This window comes from Rousettus aegyptiacus, unplaced genomic scaffold, assembly GCF_014176215.1.
Source record: "Rousettus aegyptiacus isolate mRouAeg1 unplaced genomic scaffold, mRouAeg1.p scaffold_m13_p_6, whole genome shotgun sequence".
Lineage (NCBI taxonomy): Eukaryota > Metazoa > Chordata > Mammalia > Chiroptera > Pteropodidae > Rousettus > Rousettus aegyptiacus.
In genome coordinates this window covers 54,872,202-54,896,464 of record NW_023416309.1, presented here as the reverse complement: position 1 = coordinate 54,896,464, position 24,263 = coordinate 54,872,202, and the positions used below count along the sequence as shown (strand labels likewise).

Below are 24,263 nucleotides of genomic sequence, written 5' to 3'. Positions count from 1 at the left end.
TACGCCGAGTCGCTAAGCCTCAAATCATTCATCTAAAGCAGTGAGTGGCAGACACAAACTGGGGATCTGAATGAGCTCATCTGTGCTCAGCTTCTCGTCCTGGTTTTCTCGGTAAATATTCATTATCAAGCCAGACACACCTGCAGAAAGAAGTCGCGTAATGAGCATTTACAGGAGCAGACCTCTCCGCTCATTTTCATAGTACATAAACTGTGTGTTTAAGCAATTATGGCAACACTTTAGGACCTCTTAATAGCACACATACACTTCTCCTTCGGGAGTTTTTCTAAGACGAATCGATCATTTCTTTAGCTCAGTGACTCACTGAAAACATCGAGATTGACTTTTCCTAACCATAACCATTGTATTTCTGAGCCAGAAACAACAACAACAACAAAAACAAAGAGCCATTCCTTCCAAATCCTTGCAGTTACAAATACTAGCAAAGAACTGTCTCCTCTTTGATGTAAAATTCCCCTCGAGATGGAGTCTAGCACCAAGAAACAAGTAAATATAATTTGTCATTTAGATTTGCAGGAGTGAAATGGACAAATATAATAAATATATAATACCTGTAGATAGAACTTGACTCAATAAAAGACACGTTTGAAGGATGAGCCTGAAGATCCCCATTTTGCTGGATCTTCTAACTTTGAATTAGAATACCTTGATATTTATATGTTCCTAGATGAAAGGAGGCGTGTCCCCTGGGGTAGTATATTTCTATTGCGACCATAAATCAATATAAAGGAAGTAAGGGACTTTGTTAACGGTCAACAGCTAATCTGTGGGAACAATTTAGGCGTGTGAGATTGATTGTCCTATGAACAATCTGGCTATTTCTCAACTGCAAACGTACTTAACATTGCTGATACCAGTTCCAACTTCCTTCTAGGGGAGCCTCAAAGACTGTCAAGTGCTCCCTGCCTATAGGCTTCCATTTAATCTTGGAGAATCTGAAGTAACTTGTGGTAAGTCGGCCCCAAGGTTCGGGGCAGAGCAGGATGTGGGCTTCTGAGCAAATATGGGGCCTGCTGCCAAGGGGAAAAGCATTTCTTCGGGATGATTTGTCCTGGCAGGGCATTCTCTCATTGGCCCCTTGCCTTGGAGGAGTGAGGGTGGCATAGTGCAGATGTGACCAGAGAGCGGAAAGTATGTGGGGTGGGTCCATCTCTCTGGGGGGCCCGTACTAGCCCGGGCCACCATCTCCTGGATCTCAGAGAAATTCCACAGCAGAGGAACTAAGAAACACGTGACTCCAAACTGAATCACCTGCAACCATGTCGCAGGCTTTAATCCCTGTTCTTGGCGCTCATCGTATGATGCTTGGAGCTTGGCACAGCCGTGACAACCTGCCCTGACCTTTTTCTACCTTCCCATAATCCCTCTCCTTGGGTTTGTGATCTAGATATCGCTTTGCCCTTGGTGACCCCCAGTCTTTGTCGCCAGACTCTGGTGAAACCCCCCCACCCCCTGCCACAATCTACCAAGAAGTTTGCCTGTCATGGGGGCTGGTTACTCTTGGTTAGAAGAACGTGGCTTTGCAGGACTTGTCTCCGTTATCCTGGCCTGGATGAGCAGAGTCATCTCCCCCAACTGAGACCCTGAAACTCTCCGCTGACTTCCTTGCTATGACACTGGGCAGGGGAAAGCTGGGCCGTCTGGGAAGGAGCAGATGTGGCCGCAGGAGCGTGTCCCCCCAGAACCCTGGCTTCCTTGCTGTGCGCTGTTACCCCACAGTCTGCTGGTGCCTCATGCGAGAAGGACGCCCGTGGACTCATGCCTCGTACCAGCCGCCCGTCAGGACTTTGGGCTGCGCATCGCGTTTGGCTCCGTCCAGATGAAATACATTCGATCCCGGATTTTTTTTTTTTTTTTCCAATCCTACAGTTCTTCCTATTAGTGCCACAGTCTTCTCCTCCCCTCGATGAGAATGGGCACGTTTCCACACGGTAGCCTCGCTTTTTCAATTCTCCTCTTGTCCGTCCAACAGTTAGTAAGTAACCAGGTGACACACAGGCAAGGACACACATCTGCCAGGGTTGCCTAAGCCAGACGGCACGTTGGGTTCCCCTTACAGGGAGCTACCGTTGGTTCCTGGAGAGCTGGGCTGAAGGCGATTACGAAGCTGGGTCCGGGGTCACCCGAAGGAGAGCAGCGATGGATTAGCGATGTCTGGCTGGAGCGCAGCACGGAGGTGTATGGGCAGGAATACGAAATATCCGCGAGGTGGAAGAGAATAAAAAGTGTCCTTCCCTCGCCGAAGCACCCTGCCCGATCTCAAGGACAAACCTGCATGATGACGGTTCCAGCAGGGCGGGCATCTAAACACAGAAAAGGCATCTAACTCAGACGGCAGGGGCGGCTTCTCAGAGACGGTGAACCTAAACCGGGCCTCGAAACGTACACGGGAGTCATCTGGCAACCGAGAGCGGTGAGGACCAGGTGAGGAGCAAGGAGTGACTTCCCAGGACCGTGCGAGAATGGGGGCGGGAAGCCCCCCCGGAGGAACAAGCCCCGCCGACAGCTGGGCTCGGACCGGGAACACCGGCCCCCACCTCTGTGGGCCTCTGATCACTGAGAACTCGGGGAGGATGTCCCCATGGTGTGACTTCTCATTTTTGTCATTTTGGTGACCCTGTCCTCTGCCCCTGCGGTTAGCGGTGAAGATCTCAAGACAAGAAGGGCTTGTGGAGAGGACCTACATGTCATGTCAAAGCCACCTGGGAATGCGTCCCGTGGGGAAAGGGGTGTCGTCAGTGGAGCCCGGAGGAGATGGAGATCTTACCCACGGGGGGAGGACTCACCTTCCACCACCCTCGGCCCCAGCAGCCCCTCCTATCCTAAGGTCCTTGCTGAGGTCTATAAGACCCTCTTCAGAGAGGTCCTCTGCTTGTTTGGAAAAGAGAGTTCTGAGGGGACACATTCCCGCAGCAACATCTGCTCCCCCCCAGACGGCCCGGCCTCCCCTGCCCAGAGCATCTGTGTCAACAGCGTGTCTAAGGAGACGGCTAGAGCCACAGAGCTGCACTTACTCACCAACGGGAAGAAGGAGAAGCTCATTAAATCTCCACGACTTGGGCCCTGGCCCCATTTCCAAGGGAACTTGCCCAGGCAAATGCGGTTCTGATAACCACTGTTCTTGCGAACTCCGGAAGGTAGAATGAAGCACTTGACCTCGGCCCTGGAGGCTTGGCCTCCACTGGGTGGAAACCTCCTGCAGGGGTCACATGTGGCTTTTAAAAACAAACAAACAAACAAAAAAAACAGTAGAACCTTTTCTTAAATTGAAATTCACAAGAAGCCCCAAAGTGCAAAAACAGTTCAGCGGAAACCCAGTAGGGGGGCGCCGGGTGGTCCTCCTCGCGTCCTCACCATCTTCTTGCTCACTGGCTCCAGCACATCTCCAGGGCGGCCTGCGGGCAGAGCGGGGACTTCCCTGGGGAAGCCGACCCCTCCTCCTACAGCACAGGGAACCTGAGGCCCAGCGGGCTCCTGGGGGTGCCGGGGGCTCCGCCCCAATGCTGAGCTGGAGCCCCGGGCAGGCAACTGCCCTCGACTTAGGTGGCTTGAGCTCCTTCTCCCCAGACAAGCACCCTGCCTGCCACCCTGGGAGGTCTACGGAGTCTCAGATCTCTGAGCCTGTGAGCGCCGACACCTGGGACAGACCAGGGGCACTGAGCCCAGGCGGCCGAAAGAGGACCGGAAGCCTCAGCGGGAAGGGCTGGGGAGCCGCGGCGTGCTCGGGCATCGCCGTTCGCTTCCCGGCACCGGGCCCCAGGTAAGTATGAATACCAGCTGCTATGGAAACGTACAGAAAAAGCATCTGCATGGCCATGGTGCCCTTCAGGCGCCGAGCTGGTGCCCGACATCTGACTTTGCCCTCACCGAGCAGCACGCCGTAACAGCCGGTCACTGCCGCCGTCGTCACCACCCTCCGGGACCACAATGCCACCGATGTGCATGGCGCCAGAGAGCCTGCTTTCCCGCCAGGCGGCAAGGACCCCGCCCCGCCCGGCCCTGCCACGTTTGAGGGCAAAGCGGAGTCTCGCCGCGGCCCGCCGTCCCTCTGCGGTGGCAGCGCCCGAAGGAGAGCAGGTGCTCCGAGCTGTTGGCTGTCGAAGGCGGGTGTGAAGAGGAGCCTGAGCGGAGTCGCCAACACGCGTCCTTGAGCTGGGGACGCTCAGGTCCAGAGAGCGGAAGCGACGCGCAGAGCCGGGCAGTGCCCAGGCGGCGTTCAGAGGGGGAACCGCCTCCCCTCAGAAGGCCGGAGGGCAGGACGGCCCCCACGGCTTGCTCCGCTCCGCAGCAGGACGCAATCCGACTGCAGAATCCTCCGGCAACAGACGCGGCCCTCAAATGACCCGTGAAAGACAAATAGCCGATTGCGTTCCCCTCGTCTTTCTCAGACGAATGCTGAAGACGCAGGCCATGGCTTATCCAACCCCCACACCCCGCCCCATGGCCTCTCTCCCCCTGAGCCCCCTCCAGCGATGGCCCGGCCTTGGGGCCTTTGCACCTGCTCTTTCCTCCGCCTGGAAGACGTTTCCCCTGGAGAGCTGCAGGGCCGCTCCCTCCCCTCCTCAGACTCGTCCTGAGGTACAACCCCCTGCTGACCAGCACCCCCCCCCCAGCCTCAGCAGCCCCTCCCGGCTCCCAGTCTTCGCAGCATTTCTCACCATCTGGCCTCCTGTATCTTCCTTCTTTCTTCTTTGGCCTGTCTGCTCCCACTAAAACGCAAGTTCTGTGAGGCTGGGATTTGCATCTGTTCTGTTCATCGCCGTCTCCTCAGGACCTAGAACGATGCTTAGCACATAGTAGGTGCTCAAGAATATTTACACATGAAATCGACTGAGTGAGTATGAGCAGATCCGGAAGAAGAGGACCCGGGCGCTTCACACAAAGTCCTACGCATGCTAAGGACTGTGCTCCCCTGTCCCTCTCTGCTCCCCTCCGTACCTCCTCCCTCCCCACCCTCAGACACTCGGGAGCCATATCCCTTACCCCGAATTCACCATCCTCCCCGAAGTTATTTACAACTCTTTCCTGTTAAGGCACATAAGGCTAGTGAAGCCCAGAGCACTGCCTCTCCCAAGGGGGTATTGTGACTGAGCAGGAAACCCCTCAGAGAGAAGGTCCAATGCCAAAGCGTGGGGTGGATGGGGGGGGCCTCCTGTGGGGTGGCAGCGTGGTGGAGCGTTAGCCTTTTCAAGTTCAATCCACCCCAGGGCGATCAGGTTCGAGGAAATCCAGTTATACTAATTACACTCACCAGATACTAATTGGTAAGCCAGGTGGTCAATTCATTCATTTACAATAGGAGTATACTTTGGCTCCAGAGTTAATCTGCCTGAGAGGCCACATTATATACCAATAGTTTGCTTGAGAGGCAAAGAACGAGAACGAGGAAACTGGACGGTGTCCAAAAAAAACTGATCAAGATAACAGAGCCTGTCGTCGTCCTTTCTTGCGAAGTATCTGCATAAAGGACTGTTCTGGGCACCTCTGAATGTCGTCATGACTGCCCTCCCAAATCCCAGGTGGGGCCACTGGCATGTACGAGACATGGGACACTCTTAGACAGGCCACCTCCAAACCAGAGCCTGGGCGAACTGGGTCCACGACCAGTTTGGTTCGTGTCGGAATCACCCATGTTTAATTCAGGTCGCTTCAGGAGGGCAGCTCTGGTGGTCTCTTTGCTAAATTTAGAAACTGGCACTAGTCCCTTTCGAAGTCTTGGAGTCCAGAGGGGCTGATGATGGGTCAGTGTCTACACAAAGGGTGTCCTGAGCTGTAGGACAGTCCCTCGTGCCCACCGCCTGCAACACCTCCACCCACGACCGGGAGACGATGCTGAGGTACGAACATAAAACAAACCCAGCACCGTGAGCATGACAGCCTGGACAGCCGGCTAAACCAGATGGGATTAAACGCCCGCGGGATCAGACCTGTCCTCGAGTCTGCATGGGAGGGGAGGGGAGGGGGGGGGTCCACCTAGCCCCCCGGGAAAACAACCTAGAGGCAGGAATTGACCAGAAAAAGGGCAGGAGCACCGTGGAACAAGGGGTCATCAGGAACAGGTGGACCTGAGGGTGTCCTAATTGCTGCCCGGGGCTCTGACTGAGCAGGCACCCACTTCCTTCTGGATGGACTAGACCAGACCTCAGGGGACAGCTAGATCAAGGTCGTCCGGGCATCCCACACACCAGACCACTGGTCCTCAGCGTGGCCCCTGGACCACCATCACGGCATCACCTGCGAACTTGTTAGAAGTGCAAACTCTCAGGCAACAGAGTGGCCCCAGCCGTCTGTGTTTCGACAAGCCCTCGGGTGACTCCAAGGCCCGCTCAGCGCGGGGGACCCTGCGCTGAGCCAACGTGCGGGGAGCGCACAGCCCACAAGCCAGACTCGCTTCCCCGTGCGGGTCACGGCAGGGGCCGGGGGTGGTGGGGAAGGAGATTTCAGAGATGACGGCAACTAAAGTGAGGACTGGAAGCCGGGAGCGACCGGATGTCAGGGGAGTCGGGGCAGAGGGCCCCAAGGAGCCTAGAATGGCAAGTTCTGGTTTGAGCCACTGGCCGTCAGCGGCAGGAGCCACCATGAGACAGGGAGCCCAGGAGCAAGGGCGGGCCCTGGGATGAGTGCTTTTCTGGGCTCTGCCCCAGCCCTCTCCTCTGCTCCACCCAGCAGACCCCGTGTGCCCCACGGTGCCAAGTACCGGCAATGTGCCCGGACCCCTCTCCCCAGCCCCTGCTACCCCGCCACCAGGCTTCTGATGACCCGCCGGCCACCTCCACCTGCACAAAACCTTGCCCTGCACATGCAGTTGATTTAGTCCCAGACTGGTCGGGGGACGGGCACTGACAAATGATACGTCGAAGGACTGACCAGCAGCAGGGGTGGCTGAGACTGGGCCACAAGTAACAGGGGCCCAGCCCGCTCCGCTGCGGTGCCCCTCCCCCGGGGCAGGGTGGAGAAAACTGTCACACGGCTCCCGGGGCGGGGGCGGGAAGGCTCATGAAGCAGAAGGGACATGGCTGTGAGGAAGAGGAGCGAGGCTGCGGGCGGGGCGGCTGAGGACAGAGGTGCCAGTGAGATGGGGTCTGGACGGGCCACCACCCCCGAGGTGGACCTGTTGTTTCTCAGCGTTCGATTTTGTGGGCCCGTCCATCTTCGAGTAAATTGTATTTGGGGAACTAACGCAAGGCTGCCATTTTTTACTTGACAAATGAAGATGTTTTTAAGGCCCAATGTTCATCGCCGCCATCTCATAAGAGAATGGACGTTTATAAAAGGAGAGGCGGGAATGATGGAAGGTCGGATTCAAGGACGGCGCTTCCTGAGAAGAGCCCCGTTTCCTCCTTTTGCCACAGACAAGTCCATCTCAGTCCTAGGCAGAGGCGTCCCATGAGTCAGCAGCTGGGGGGCGGGGGCAGAGACCAGCAGGAACATCCCCAGCTGCGAGGGGAGGGACGGGCCCTGGCGGCGGGCGCTCCCCTCCCCCACATGGCCCCGGGGCCAGCTCCCTGCCCCAAGCCAGGCCAGCCCCTCTGATCTTTGATCCTCAAGTCCTCCTGCTGAAAGGAGGAGGGACTTTGCCTCTAGGGAAAAGCCAGTGTGCTCTGGGTCAAGGCCAAGCTCCAAGGGGCAACATGTCCAGCTGTCCTCGGACGGCCCTGCTCCTTACTTCCTGTGCCAGGGCAATGGCTGCTGGGACACCCTCCTGCTCCGCCAGTGTCCTGGGTGGGATGATGTGCCATGGTCGCCGCCCCCTGAAGCTCTTCCCCGAGCATGCTGGGCCCCCGTCCCGGCTGGTCTTCTTTCCTGTCCCCAGGCGCACGCACCCCGGTCCTGCTCGTCTCAGGGTCTGGAGCTCTGTGCCCGCCTGTGTCCCTCTCCTTCGGGAGTTTGGCCCTTTCGAGCCAGTGGAACAACAGCAGAGCAAAGAGGAAAGCAGCGTGGGCGTCGCGGGAGGGGAAGGCCGCTGGTGACTGCCGCCCAGCGTGACCATCCGCGGGGCTGTGGACCTTTACACTCCCCTGTGCCCCCAGACGGAGGAGGAGCGCGAGGGGAGCCCAGCAGGGCCCCCGCCGGGCTCCGGTCAGGGCCTCGGGCCCAAGCTACCGCCCTCCACTCTTGGAGATGTCACTTCTGCCCAGCCGCCCGTTCTGACCCTGAGGGTGGAGTCACCGACTCTGAACCAGCAAAGTAGGCCAAGTGGAGAAACCTAAAGGACTCCATGACCCCAAAGAAAAGCTTTTTATCTGGAAAGGGGGGGTCATCTGCTGCCTGCATTGGCTAAAGAGCCCTGTGGTCCCAGGCGAGCTCAGGCGGCAGGCGTGGCCCTGAAGACAGGGAACCGCCCCCCGCCCCCCACTCTGGGGAGCTGGTTCACATCGGGTTTCCGGAAATGGCTCAGACCTACTGCTTTGTTCAACAACAACCTCCTGGGCAGTCTTCACGGGAGACTTGACAGGCGGTGCCGAAAAATAACAAATCCCCTAATTCCAAGGAAACTGGAACGAAGGGAGGGTCTCGGGTGCACACGGGGCAGTGACAAGCGTGCGACACTCAGCCAAAGCAAAGAAAACAGAGGTGCTGGCGCCACCGGGGCTAAGAGCGGCTCGGCCACCTGGACGTCTCGGCCGCGACCAGGGAAGAAGGAACTGTGTATCGACGGCCTCCGCGAAGCTGTCACTGACCCTCGCGAAACATTCCGTTCTTACTTCCTGCTTCCTCGTTACAACACGAGGCCCAGAAAGCCGGGGCGTGTGTGTGTGTGTGTGTGCGTGCACACGCGCGCGTTTGCACACATGTGTCTCTCCCAGGAGACACCTGACCGACCGTTTCGGTGCACATTCTGAACAGTTCAAGCTGAGAGATTAGCAGCGGGTGTCCAGCCCTGCAGGGAGAAGGTCACAGGCTGAGAGAGAGCCAGCCCCGGGGAGAGGCCACTGTAACCCAGGGCTGGGGTGGAGCAGCCACGCCCTCTGTCACCAGGAGGGGGGCTGGGGATCACTCCTGTGACCAGGCCGCCTGGGGCCCTGCAGGGGTTCCCGAACTGGGGCGCCTGCCAGGGTCCGACCCTTGCTCACGCTGAGAGTGCCCGGGCGTCAGGAGGGCTTTCAGCCCCTTCCCCTTCAGCCAGAGAGTCCTCTCCCCTTCTCCGTCGTTGCTGCACCCAGTTTCAGAAAACCGCATTAATCCTTCCTGCCTCCTTCCATGCCAGAAGGAATGGCTCTGATGGCCACAGCACACTGCACAGATGACCCCCACTCACCCTCGGCCGTCCTCGAGCTCACGTGCCATGCTGGGCGGGGCCCTAACTATTTCGTGCGCCACTATCACGTCTCCTTGTGAACTCGGAGACCACGGCTTCTCCTCCCCTAGCACGGCACACCCAGCCAGGTCGCAAATCGCTCGTGAGGACGTGCTGCAAGAATGACCACACTCTCGGCCTGATGCAGCCTCACCCTCTCCTTAGCGTCGGAGCTGTTGCATACATTCTTCAGATGAGGCTCAGCCGCAGCAGTATAGCCATTGCCATTCCCACTTCACAGATGAAGAAAACTGAGGCTCCCAAGGTCATGAATAAGTCAGGAGAGTGGGGAGGGCTCAGGGCACAAACCCGCGGTGGCCTCGCTCAGATCCTATAGGAGCTCCCTGATGAGACTCACCGCTCTTCTCGGCTGAGACTCCCTGATGGGATGTGACATTTTTCTCATCATTTGTTTGCACCCCATCTCACTCCAAAACAATTTGATGCAGTTTTCAAAACCACATACTATGCGACAGCAAAGAAAGAAACGTTGAGCAAGACCACGCAAGTGGAAAACTAATGTTGGCTAGGAAAACAAAGCCAAGATAAATGACAGCACTGAAGAATACCATAAGGCCCCTCCAACAGGAGACCATAATTACTAGTGGAATTGTGGCTGTGAGCTTCCTAGCAGCCAAAGCAAAGATGGAAACAAGATCAGGACAAGATTTAACCCATCTGCTATTCTTAGAGGCATCACTTCTCTTATTCGCAAAGCCTGAAAATGTGTCCCTCGCATGGCCTCATGGAGGGATTGCCTGAGTGAAGGATAGTGGCTTTCAATCCACATTTCCATGCCCCCGAGGTGCCATGGGTGTGATGAAGAGGGGGTGAGGGGGTTGGCTCTGCTCCCGCACCCTCCCCCTCCATGTCAACCGCAGCTCCAGCAGAGCGGCCTCTGTTTTCTGGTCACTCAGGGTACTGTGTGGCCTGGGCAGCCCAGAGGCATTTCCATTCATGGCCAGCAGGAATTTCAACTTTGACCTTATTAAAATCTCCCATCCTGTGCTATTGTCTAGCACCCCAAACTCCCAGGAACCTCTCCCTTTTCTATGCCAACAGACAGACAAAAATCTCAGAGACATACCAGAAGCCCCATCTCTGGATCCCGTTCCCTGCCCCCCGCTGGTCCTTCTCCCCACTGTTAGCAGCCCTGGGCGGCAGTAGAGCCCTACTGGGACTAACGACCCCCCTGGGAGGTATTTTCTTTCTAATATTGTTATCCGCTCAAGAATTCTGTAGTTTTTGTTTCTTCTCTCCTCAGAAAGCAAGGAGAAGCGGGGAAAGCTACACACTCAATGGGAGGAGCCTTGAAAGACTGAGTCCCCCACGTAAACCACACAGAATGCTCCTCGATGTCAGTATGTTGTGGGTCACAGATAAATCTCGCCGCAGGACTAGTAACCACGCTGAGAGAGCAGGAAGGGAGAAACGGCACATGGAAAGTGTGTCTCAGTTGGGAGACAGCGCCCATTCCAGAAATGGTACAAAAACACGTATGTGGGAATCGACAAAATCGATTTATTAGGAAAAAATTGTTTTCTGATCTAGCTTCCCAATACAAAAAGAGAACCTAGAAATCACCTAATCAATGCACCTTATTTTCTAAAGAGAAAAATCGAGCCTCAAAAGGTTGGGAATCTTGCCCGAGCTTCCCAAGTCTGGAGCCCTGTCCCCTGGTCTCCTAGTTAAAATCCTTCCTGTTCTACCGCGGCCTCCCCACAGGTCCCAACCGTCTGGCCACCCTGCAGCTCCGTGATAACCATGACTTCCCGGCAGCGGGCTATAAAGACAGCGTTTAGATAAAGGCTAATGAGAGCCAGATATTTCAAAGGTGGTTCCTGGTTGAACCACTTCACCTCCATTGCCCTGTGACCTCAAAGTGAGGAAGGCCCTCCCTGGGGATGAAGAGCCAAGGAGCCACTTTGTCCAGGTCCCACTGGAAGCTGCCTTCACTGAACCGACGAACGCTTACACCGGGGGGGGGGGGGGGTGGCTTATTACTTTCCGTCATGTTTTCCAATAGAGCCACACGCAGAGGTGGGCCGCTGAGTTTCTTCGGGACTGATTCCAAAATCAGGGGCTACTAAGCACTCTGGTTTCAAATACAGATGCCTGGGCCCCATACCCCCGAGACTCTGATATACTTAAGTGTGCTATTAGATGCCTCTGTTTAAACTTCCCAGGTGATTTTGGGTGGAACCCGCGAGAGATCGACTCTGAGCACGGCCACCTGGCTGCGAACCCAGAAGGAAATTCAGAGGGGTACAAAGGCAGATTCTTTGGGGAATAGCAGAAAGGCGTTCGGGGCTGCAAGGCAGCAGCATTAAATGGCTTGCAGAGGACTCTATTTCATTCTGTGGGAAACGGGGAGGCCTGGCAGGGTTTTGAGGAGGAGAGCGGCGAGAGACGAGTTATAACGACAGGGACAGAAGAAGAAAGAACAGTGTGTCTGGGCTGCGGCGTGCGGAGGCCTATACGTGGTTATCGAGCACGTCCACACCCAACGCACTGTGCCAGGGGTCCGGAAAGGAACTGGGCAGAATAAAATAATTCCTGCCTGAAGAAGTTTGCAAACCAGCTGGGGAGAAAGGCCACTGGCACATCGGAAGGTGAAAGACAGAAAGCAGGTGGACCTTTTAAGACCTCTGGGTCAGAACTGACGCTAGCGACGTGCACTAGAGACCTCAGATGACATCTGACTAAGGAGAAAGAGTCGGTGAAACCAAAGGTCTCTAATCAAAGGCCTTTATAAGCTGAACTCCAGGGCACAAATAAACATCAGATTGATAATAGTGAAAGATTTATGAGCTGTCCCCTGGCAGCGCCGAGACATTTACGAGTTCAAGTCTTCACCTCTGTTGAACTTCACTTTTTTATAACGAGAAAAATCACTGGTCGTTTGGAATTATATTTGTGCAAATATTTTTATTTAAAAGGTAAAGATGAAATCACTAGTGGTAATAATACAGGCTTTCCACGCCACCTCTACTCGTGGCCTGGTGGCAAGCCAGCACCCCCTGGAGTCACCCAGACTTAGAGCAGCTTTGGGCTTCAGCTGGACCCTGCAGATGCAATCAAGCAGATCCCTGGTATTGCTGGGAGAGAAGCTCCCAGATCTCATGAGTGTCTGATGCCAACCCACTTTAGAAAATTCTCATCTATTGGCAGAATGGCAGCCTAAGTGATTTAAGTAATATAATTTGAGTCCTGAGCTATCATTTGTGCTCAGATCTAAAATGATCTCATCGCGAATACAGCGACATATTAAAAAGATTATATACCATGATCGAGTTGGCTTCATCCCAGGGGCACAAGGATGGTTCAACATATGCAAATCGATTAATATGATGCATAAATTAAAAAATAAGAATCATATGATCATATCAATAGATGCAGAAAAAGCCTTCAACAAGATATAGCATCCATTTATGATCAAAACACTTCACAACTGGTATAGAAGGAAAGTACCTCGACATAATAAAGGCCATCTATGACAAACCCTCAGCCAACATTATACTTAATGGTGAAAAACTAAAAGCTATCCCTCTAACATCAGAAACAAAGCAAAGTTTTCCACTATCAACACTCTTATTCAATATAACATTGGAGGTCCCAGCAAGTGCAATCAGACAAGAGAAAGATAAAAAAGGCATCCAAATAGGAAACGAAGAGGTCGAACTGTTACTATTTGCAGATGACATGATTCCCTACATAGAAAACCCTAAAGACTCCACAAAGACACTATTAGAAACAATAAGCAAATACAGTAAAGTTTCTGGATACAAAATCAACATTCAAAAATCCATAGCATTCCTATACTCTAACAACAAAGTGTCAGAAAAAGAAGTTGAAAAAATAATTCCTTTCACAATTGCAACAAAAAGGATAAAATACCTAGGAACAAATTAAACGAAACATGTGAAGGACCTATATAATGAAAACTATAAGACCCTGTTAAAAGAAATCGAAGAAGATATAAAGAAATGGAAAGATATTCCATGCTCTTTGATTGGAAGAATCAACATAGTTAAAATGACCATACTACCTAAAGCATTATACAGATTTAATGTAATCCCCACCAAAATCCTATTGGCATTTTCTAAAGAAATAGAACAAAGAATCATCAGATTTGTATGGAAGCAAAAAGACCACGAATTGCCAAAGCCATCCTGAGAAAAAAGAATGAGGCTGGAGGCATCACTCTGCCCAACTTCAAATTATACTACAAAGTGACAGTAATCAAAACAGCATGGGATTGGCAGCAAAACAGACCCACGGACCAGTGGAACAGAATCGAGAGTCCAGAAGTAAAATTTGTCCATATTTATATGGACAAATAATTTTTGACAAAAAAGCCAAAAGTATACAGTGGAGAAAGAAAAGCCTCTTCAATAAATGGTGCTGGGAAAACTGGAAAGCCACCTGCAAAAGAATGAAACTAGACTGTTGTCTATCACCACACATCAAAATTAACTCAAAATGGATTAAGGACTTGAATATAAGACCTGAAACAATAAAACACATAGAAGAAAACATAGGAACTCAGCTCAAGAACCTTGGACTCAAAGAGGATTTTATGAATTTGACCTCAAAGACAAGGGAAGTAAAAGCAAAGATAAACAAATGAGACTACGTCAAACTGAAAAGTTTCTGCTCAGCAAAGGAAACTGTCAACAAGGTAAAGAGACAACCATCTCAATAGAAAAATGTATTTGCAAGCAACACCTCCAATAAGGGCCTAATATCCAAAATATACAAAGATCTCATATGACTTAATAATAACAAAAAAAACCAATGATTCAATCAAAAAATAGGCAGAGGACCTGAACAGACACTTCTCCCTGGAGGGCATACAAATGCCCAACAAATATATAAAAAGATGCTCAACATCAGTAACTATTAGGGAAATGCAAATTAAAACCACAATGAGATACCATCTCACACCTGTTAGAACAGCTGTAATCAACAGGACAAGCAATAATCAATGTTGGAGAGGATGTGGAGAAATAGGAACCCTCATACACTGCTGGTGGGACTGCAAATTGGTACAACCACTCTGGAAAACAGTATAGAGGTTCCTCAAAAAACTAAGAATTGATCTACCATGTGATCCAGCAATCCCTCTACTGGGTATTTACCCCAAAGACTTGAAAACTCATATCTAGAAAGTATTGGCACACCAATGTTGATAGCAACATTATTCACAGTGGCCAGGACATGGAAGCAACCGAAGTGTCCTACAATAGATGATTGGCTAAAGAAGCTGTGGTACATATATACAATGGAATATTACTGAGCCATAAAAAGAGATGAAATACTGCCATTTGTGACAACATGGATGGAACTCATGATAATCATGTTAAGCGAAATAAGCCAAACAGAAAAAATTGAAAATCACATGATATCACTTATGGGTAAGATATAAACCTAAAAGTAACAAATGAGCAGGACAAACAGAGACTCATGGACATGGACTATAGACTAGAGGTGGGGGAGGAGAGGGGAGGTAGATGGGGCAAAGGGGGTCAATTATAGGGGGTAGGGAGAGGGTGAAGCGGGTAAAGGGGATCAAATATACGGTAGCTGAAGGAAACTGGACCTTGGGTGGTGAACACACAATAGAATATACAGATGTCAAGTGATAATGTACACTTGAAAATTATATGATTGTTACCCCAATCAACTTAATTAAAAGAATTACATTAAAATACATGTTAATGTTAACCATCCAAGCATACATTAACAAATCATATTTGTTAAATTAAAAAAATGCATATCAAAAATAAGATTCTGTTTCTCAACTATATTTATGGCAAAGGTTAAAAAGTTCAATAATACTGTCGGCAAGGAAGGGAAAAGTCATTTTCATACAAGACTGCTAAGATTGTAAATTGGTTAATACAACAAAATATATAAATTCCAAAAAATAAAATAAAATAAAATGATCTCATCTATAAATTGCTGCAACAAATGATCAAAATTTAGTTTCTGTTTGTATTTAATTTTATAATGGAAGAAAAAGTCCAAATTTTTTTAAAGGGATAAAATGTTCCATTTTATTAAAAAAGGCTAAATATATCAGGATAAACTACATTTTACTTTATACTTTTTGTAAAATACACCTTCCAAATTAATGTTTTTGAGGATAATACATTTGTATCTTTATCGTATACAATAGTGATAAATTGCCCTATAATCAGGTGGGAAAAAATTCTACATTAATATTTCTTAATCCGATCAAACTCTGACAGAAACTGCCCAGTCATCAATGTTGATTGAAAGGTCAACACCCATCATTCCTGACAGGTCCTCCTGCATCCTAGGAGGACACCTGGTCCCAGACAATCCCTGGCTGCTCCCGAGTCCCACCCCCACCCCTTACCCTCTCCTCCACCCCTCACTCCCTCCTCCTCCTGTGCTTGACTGACACTGTGTTAACCCTGTTCCCACCCACCCATCACTGTAGCTTTGTGAAAGCACCCAGGCCTTTTCTGGCTCCCAGGCAAGCAGCCCCCAGACCCTAGTTTGTGACTTAAAGTGACCACAGCAACCCTATTTCTGAAGACGGTCCAGCCAAAATCCTCTTCCTGGCTTAGGGGACAATACCCTACTGACTAAATTTTTACGAGACAAAGATAAAAATAAATCTGTGTTTTGACTACACCGTAGACTATGTTTGTTCCATGTATTAATTATCTAAGCAAAATTTTAAAGGACAGATACAATTTTTAAGTAAGTTACAAAATAAAAAAAACGAACGGCTTCCCGTCATACACTGGTTCCCACCAATTCCCCACAGGCTGATGAGTCTTGAACGGGCCTGAGAAACCATCTTCATTAACTTTCCTCTGCACAACAGAACTTCCCTCAACACTCCACGAACAACATCGGTAACATCGTATGACTGGAACCGTTTGTACAGGAACCGGGGAAACTGGCTATTTAAAGGAACCCATCTTTTGAATTCCTTTTAATCTTTCAGAAATCAGTTATATAAAAAGAACCCCTCTTTTACATTCTAAAATCCTTTCCTAGTGATTTGGGAGTAAATCAGTCTTCTTAAGCATTGGCTCGATCAAAGGTACAGCTTCCTTTTCTAGTGGAGTTAAACTTTTCTTTCCATTTTGGCTGAGAAATGGACATTGCAGAGGCGCATTGTTCGGCCTTGAAACAGGAGAGCAGCGGCACCCAGGCCCCCACCCACAGGAGGGCCTGGCTCCTGCCTGGGAGTTTTCAAGACCCCTTCACCTCATCGTGTGTCAAGGGCCACACCCGCAGTGAAGGTTCCCTAAGTCGCAGGATGCCAGAACTAGCAAGGACCTCAGTGAACGCCCAAATCTAGTCCTCCTCTTCTACCCCCATTTTACAGATGAGAAAACAGAGCTTCGAGGGGGTCAAACCACCCACTCGCCCAAATTAGAATGAGCGGGTCCAGCCTTTCCCGCCCCCTGATGATCGCTCTGTCTCTGAAAAGGCCCCCCTGGGAAGAGGCTGCTGCTGGCCAGCAAAGAGCTGCTGTCCTCCAGACAGTGCCCTGGGGGGTGCATGTGATGGGAAGGTTCGAACACAAACGGCCACTATCAGAGAGGGAGCATCTCACGCAGCTCTGAGCTGTGCAGGGGCCATCACAGCTTGGCGTGTTCCGGAAGGACTGAGCAAACTCTGCATTCATGAGAACCCACCGCGGCCTCCATCACGCCCAGCCGCTCGGTACAAGGGGTGGGTTATCTCAGCGCTCTCTGCGCGGCACTGACTGGCAGAGATTGCTGAAGAATCAAGGGGCAGCTTCCTGTTCATGCTGCCAACGGATTGCCCAACTCCCCCTGTCACCTCGGCTCTGTCACCTCACACGGTTGGCACCCACAGCCTGGTTTCCACGCTGCAGGGCCTCCGACTTCTCCAGCCCCTTCCTGGTCAGCCTTGCTCTTTCTCTGGCACGCCCTTCCGGGGCCAGAGCAGCAGGTCTCCTGGGCTTCTCTTTGCCTTGCTCGCTTTCAGGGCGTCTGTCCTCCCCCTCTCACCATGTCCCAGCAGCTGCACCTCAGATGTCAGACGTGGACCCGCCAAAGAGCCTTGGGCTTCGAGTCCCTGGCCCATGGGGACCTGCCTGTCTCCATCTTGGTGACTTTCCTGTTGGCAGCAGGAATCCCTCCCTGGGCGTCTCTTTCACATTCTTCCAACGTGGCTCCCACTCTGTTCTTCTTTGCCTTGAGATGTGTCGGAGTGTGGCCACCATCTGTCCTCATGACCTTGCGAATTAACGCTCCAAGCTTCAGGCTGTGCATTTAGGCGCCCTCTGTTAGGTCATTTGGCTGGGGCTTGCTGGCCACACCGTGCTCATCACGTATGTGTAACATCTGAGGATTTGGGGACGAGACTCACTGAGAAGCCAGCGTATCCACCCCTCAGTCTTCAGGTCAAAAGATCTCCTTCCCACCACTCCCAGATGGTGAAATCTGCATGTTTTGAAAGACATTCAAAAGATGAGTTCCCATTACTCTTACTCACCCTTTCTCATAGGGAAAAAAAGCACTAAAGTCACAGTAATAAAACTTGTTAAACGCTGCCCAAAATGAGGAAGGAGAAACGCCCATCTCCCTTTCCCAGGCCTGCTAGGACAGTGTGGATGGAGTTTTATCGCCCTGTGTCCTCTTATACACTGGCGTCCACACTGTCCTCCCTGAGACCTGCAGAAAGAGGAGTGAGCAGGACCGGCCCATGGTCACGCTTCTCCACCTCCCACCTGGCCGGAATGCACTCTCTGCCCTAAGCAAACATGCGTGCACATGTGTGCATGCACAACACACGCAGAGAGCGAAGGGAGATTCAGGTGGAGGAGGGTATTACGTTAAGTCTGTCGTTCATTATTTTTCCAAAATTTAGTCCGACTATTATATTTTAGACATAAAAAAGAATGCTTCGTAGTAATAAAAGAAATATTCCAGCAAGATTTGGTTGCATCCTCCAAAAATCATCTTGAAACGTATTAAGCAAAATCTAATTCAATTGGAAGGAGAAATTAATAAAACCTCAACCGTGAGGGATTTTAGCAGTTCTTTCTCAGATACTTACAGATCAAGCAGGCACAAATTGTTAAGAACACAGAAGCTTTGTATAGGAAAGGGAGTTATCAGTCACCAAACCATGATAAAAATCCAACCAATAATGCGATTTCAGGTAAATCAGAAAAGGCATAGATTTTCACGCTGTGACTGTCCATGTCTTTTTTCTTATCAGCCTGCAAATCATTTACCCGTGAATAGTGTAACTGGAAAATGATTGCTACTGGGAAATAATTTAATAACCTGGAATACAAGGCACATTTATAAACCTTGCCAAAAGGTGACAATCTTATACAAACAAGAGCAAGCAGTCCTTGACTTTATTATGTAACTTTTTAAAAAAAATAACGTCAAGCTTAGGGAACAAGAAGTCCACTATTATCTCCCACAGTCTCTGCCCTAAGGCCTATTTTCGACTGGCTGGTGGCCTGGTGGCCTTGGTACCACTCAGGAGCTCTATCCAGGGCAGCGATTCTCATCTAGAATTTTGGCGGGAACTCAAACAATAAAGGACTCCAAATAACACTCTGCTACAACAGAATTCTCATGCTGTCTATCAAAGCATCACTTAACTGCCTTTCACGGCCGCGTTTAACCAGGAATTTTACTGCCCTGATTGTATACTCTCGCATGTATTGGCATCTACCTATTTCTAACTCGATTTTATCCTCAGCCTCTTAAGTTTTCCTTGATGATCAGGAAAAGAGCCACCTTGCTTCAAATGCCCTGCTTAGTTCAAAAAGCCCATGGCAAACACCACCCTAACAAAATATACCTTTTGTAACAAAAACACGTTTTAAGTATTTATCCAACTCTACTGACGCTTGTTGAAAAGAGTTCATGACACATTTGAGGTTCCACAGGCCAACTGTTAAGAACCATCCTAGAAATGTTCCTTCGTAACATCTTGCTTTAGTGTAAGTGAGTTCCTGGAAGGGAATAAAATAAGTCATTGATCTACATCATCCATTCGATAAGAAACCTAGAAAGCATCTGCTCTGTGTCAGGTCCTGGGCTGGGTATTGGGATTCGAAATGAGTTAAACAAGGTCCCACCCTTGAAGAGGTTAAGATGTGGTGGGGAAACCTATAAGCAGGTAATAATCATATGGCGTGATAAGGTAACCAAGAAGGCTCTGTGGGCACCGAGGAGGGGCCCCAGGCTGAAGAAAGCAAATCCTGAACAGCTTACACTGTTATTTTCTGGTGGTCATTAAATGTGTCCAAATAAGTGACTTAGGTGACTCAAATAAAATAGGATAAAGGGGAGAAACGTTGGCTCAATTCCTCTTTATGTTTACTTGTTGGTTGTCCATTCTCTTGTATGGAAGCCCCAGGAGGGCAGGACCTCTGTGTTCTCTGCTCAGTGCACAGAGCCTGGAACATAGTAGGTGCAATAAGTATTTATGGAATCAGTGATGAGTATTAGTGTGAGTATTCTAATCTGAGCATCAGGTCTTTCACTGGGAAAGACAGCCGAGAGAGGCTCCCCTCCACTGACAACACATATTCTGACCATGGCCAAATCTGTGATTCAAGAAAGGGAGACTGGAGTAAGCTCACTGGACACTCAGCTTCAAAGGATTAAAAGTCTGGTGAAAAGCAGCAATTGCCAGTGCCATTTGCATCCTGCCCAGCTTCAAGCATGGTGCATTGTAAGTGCTCCATAATCTTTTTATTATCAATTTCCTTAGAGCCAGGGGTTCCAAAACCTGGTCCCATGGACCTATGGACTTGACAGCCCATGGAAACCTAACATGCAAGGTGTGTGTGCATTTTTTTAGGTATCGAGTTCACAGCTTTCATGTGGTTCTCAGAAGAGTCTGAGTTTTAGAGGCTGATGTTCTCATCTAACCAGCCATTATGAGCAGAGGACCACGGTTCGGGAAGCAGACTAGTGAATGCACATTCTACAGTCGTGGTCACCCACAGGAGGATGCCAACCTGCTCTGGAAGACCAGACAACAATAACAGCAATAAGTTTGATTGTTGCAGAAATGTCGCAAAAATCAGACTGGTGAGAAACCAAGCAACACTCAGAGACTTGGAGAACTCAGGTTTATTATGCCGGTGGTCCCAGAAGAGCTAACGCTCTGAATATCTGGGCCCCGAGCTCAGATGACAATTTGCTTTTATAGGGCTTAATTGGCATGGGCCAATTGGTTAATTTGTCCTCCGGTTACAAAGTGCGAGAGTTGCTGTGGGTTGCAGGCAGTTACATTTATTGATTGGACAGAACAAGCAAAAGGGAGGATGAGTCTTTAGTTAATTTTGAGATCACCCTGCCCCACAGCCTATGCAGCAAGTATATTGTTGTAGCTGTCAGCCACTGATAGACACACAGACCACCAGAAATCAGTGAGTTATAGGGAACATACTCTTTATTCAGCCAGCTGGGTTTGCCAGGGATACGCAGACCCCAAATTAAGCAGCCTCGAAATGTGGAGGTACAGGGTTTTTAAGCCCTAAACCCCATTCTTCATTCTGTCTGAACACAAAGGTCTATTTTTCTTCTATTCACTACCTGTCGACCCGCAGGTCGGGTGTACAAGAGGGGGCACAGAAGCAGAAAGCTTATTGTTAGAATGTTATGTTCCTATGGGTGATAACCTATGTTCCCACGGACATAGCCAAGCAGTAATTTTCCAGCCGGCATAATATCTACGGAAGCAGAACAAAGAGCTGCAGCAAAATTTGACTTTTTTTTTTTTTTTTTTAAAAAGACAGATTCTCAAGATTTCACAGTGCTAGGAACTTTGATAGCCCAGTGTACACATATCTCAAAGAACCATTGTGCATCTTAATCACGGGTAAATAGATGGACATAATAGTCTCTGTTGATTCTTTTCAGGTCTAGACATTTAATTTTGTTCTGCTCAAAGGTGAAAAACCCAAGCTTCCCACCCTCTGTCAAGACTGCTTTGCCAAAGCTTGTAATTCAACTCAATTCAGCCATCACGTAAGAAGCTCTTACCATTTACAAGACAACAGGCCCCAAGCAATTGTGGAAGGGAAGGTGGCCATGAAGATGAACAAAATGGTTCATGTATCCCTCTCGGAATAAATAAGGATGCAGGATACATTTTATGTAACCAATACAGTTCTAAAAATGAGGCCTAAGTCATTGTTTTAAATGTTTTAAGGGGTCAGATAGCAGATCGATCACAGTGATCACTACTGTCATCCTCATTTAATGAGGATCAAGAACAGGGCTGGCATGGTACATGTGTGTCTCAAGACCCCACAGTAACCCCATGAGATAGGTTTTGATGAAGGATAAAATTCTTAATCTTTTTAGCAGGAAATGATATGGCCATCTCTTAATCTTTTTAGTAAACATCCTTAAGGCTTTTCTTCCCTCCTTTCCTTGGGAAAAAGGCTCTCTTCCTCAAATCCCAATCATTGCCCTGCAACTGGTAACTCAAGTCCTCAGGCGATTGATAAGGATCATGGGTCCCATTGTTAGCAGAAATGGCTTTAGGCCAGGCAGGGCCCTTAGTCTGAGAGGGGAGGGAATTTAGGCCAAAAGTCTTTTTATTCTTTAAGAATATATTAACCAAGCCTGTTTCCCTTTACTCGCTTAATAGGCAAATCAGTAATAGAAAATTAATAGGTATATGATTTAGATAACAAGTTCTGCAGTGGTTGGATCAAATCTAAGACCCACGGACCAAAGCTGCCGAGTGACTCTCTACCATGCAAGATTAGAGGAGATCAGCCCTGAGCTCCCCAAAGAGGCAGTTTATAAAGCCTAGAACCACACCCTGGCTAACATCAAACAAGCAAGCAGAATACAGAAGCAGAAGTTGGCTCTTAGCATATCTTTGAGCAGATTACCACACCCTGGTTAACATCAAACAAGCAAGCAGATTACAGAAGCAGAAGTTAGCTCACTTGAAAATTTTCCACCCTTAACAGTTTGTATCTTGCTTTCCTTGAGGATGACACTGAGGTCATCCTCATTTAGAAAGGGTCTACCCACAATTAAGCAAGCCAGAAGGCATTTTGGGGCTAAAAGTAACTCAAAGAAAAAAAGGCATTTTGGGGCTAAAAGTAACTCAAAGAAAAAAACAAGTGAGCAGAAAATTAAGTACTAGTTTCAGCCAGGATGACCTCAGTGTCTTTGCAGGAGGGGACCTGAAACCCTCTATCTAACTTTCTTGCCTGTTTTCTAAGAGCCATGAACCTCTTTATTATTATGGATATCGAGGGGCAGAAGGTCTTTTTCTGTATCTGCTTCCTGCGGAGAAAAGTCGTGGTCCCTGCCTGTTGGGAACTCATGGAGTTCTTTCCCTCTCTGCCTTAGGACATGGTCTTGGGTATTCCACCGAAATGTCTCCTCTGTCCCTAGACAAGGAAAAGAAGATATGAACTGTTAAGGGTGGAAATTTTTCAAGTGAGCCAACTTCTGCTTCTGTAATCTGCTTGCTTGTTTGATGTTAAACGGGGTGTGGTTCTAGGCTTTCTAAATTGCCTCTTTTGGGAGCTCGGGGCTGATTCTCTGACCCTGCGTGGTGGAGAGTGAGTCGCCCGGCCAGCTAATAAAGGCTCATAATTCATCTCAATTGGCTCTGTGGGTCTTAGAATCGATCGCACAACAACACCATCCTGATTGAGGCAGAAAGGGAAAGAGCTCCATGAAACCCCTGTAGGCAGGGACTACGGCCATCCTCAGCAGGAAGCAGGTATGGAAGAAGAGACCTCCCGTCCCTCAGCATCCATACCAATAATAAGGGGGTTCATGGCTCTTAGGAAAGAGGTAGGCAGGAATGTTAGAGGGTTTCTGGTCTGCCTGCGAAGACACTGAGGTCATCCTATCTTAGAAGGGGTCTGCCCTAGTCCGCCCACAAGTAAGCGAGCCAGCAGGCATTTTTTAACAAAAAAAAAAAAAAAAAAAAAAAAAAATCCCGGTAGGCAGAGATTTAGGTACCAGTTTAAGCCATTCACTCACACCTGCGCAATGAAGACCCCAACGACCTTTAACTCACCTGAGCCTCATTATACCATCATTATAATATGCATACGCCTGGAAGTTCATATATATCATTATAACAGACTGAATTCTGGGAACAAACATGCGAAGAAAACAAAATGATAAATGACTGAGTCCAGTCAATCCTACTTGTCAATCAAGGAAGCCCAGTCCTCTAAGAAAAGTGACCATCCATAGCAAAAAAGGATAAAAACCCCGAAGTCTTTGTGGCCAGGCCATTTGAGCCACTCTTCTCACTTCCGGAAGTGTAGTTTCTCATAAAACTTTTCTTTTCTACTATATTTCGGTTTCTTGCTCAATTCTTGGTTCGAGACATCAAGAACCTGGACAACGCTCTGGGAGAGGACCTCGCTCCCCGGTAACAGTTCCGTTGGCCCATTTAGAGATGGAGTAAAATCGAGAAAATTGCCCAGTGGCACAGAGCTAATTACTAAGTGGCCGAGGGAGAACTTGAACTCCATGCTCTTTGCCTCCGGACCAAAGGCTGCTTCCCGCTGGTCCGGGCTGCAAACTCTGTGCTGTGATGTAAAGTGTAAAAATGTAAAGAACTCTGGTTCATCTGTTTTGTATACTGGGTCTTCCAAGAGGCCTATTCAAAATAGCAATTCTTAAAATAGTGTTTTTCTAGGCTTGTCATGCAAAATGGCTCTGTGATCCAGGAAGAGTTAAAGTCTTCATGCTGACATTGCTTTTCAATGTCATTTTTAAGATGTCTGCTACTGTTCACTGTATCATAAGCTATCTCGTCTTCGACCACAAGGCCAGGGCTAGAGCTCCAGAAACCCAGTTCCTCAGAAGGTGCCGAAACCGGCTGATCAAACTTGTTTCCTTTGCGTGAAAATTAATATGAGAAATCGTACCCTCCTCCTGGCATCCAATGCAGGGAC

The 24,263-nt window shown here is 49.4% G+C and overlaps 2 protein-coding genes across 2 annotated transcripts in view; both read right to left on the bottom strand.

Moving 5' to 3' along the window:
• The window catches only part of LOC107512978 (deleted in malignant brain tumors 1 protein), a 132,925-nt gene extending 131,505 nt beyond the window's left edge, over positions 1-1,420 (bottom strand). The window contains 2 exon segments of the mRNA XM_036223323.1: positions 60-140; positions 573-1,420. Coding sequence (XP_036079216.1) covers positions 60-140; positions 573-633 — 142 coding nt within the window. The 5' untranslated portion in view covers positions 634-1,420.
• Positions 1,421-1,503: 83 nt separating this feature from the next.
• On the bottom strand, positions 1,504-4,433 carry LOC118603915. Its single transcript, XM_036223322.1, has 4 exons — positions 4,412-4,433; positions 3,889-4,182; positions 3,040-3,236; positions 1,504-2,324 (listed from the first exon to the last, which is right to left on the bottom strand). Exons 1-4 carry the CDS (start codon positions 4,431-4,433, stop codon positions 2,166-2,168), a joined length of 672 nt encoding a protein of 223 aa, XP_036079215.1. The 3' UTR covers positions 1,504-2,165.
• Positions 4,434-24,263: the final 19,830 nt, after the last annotated feature.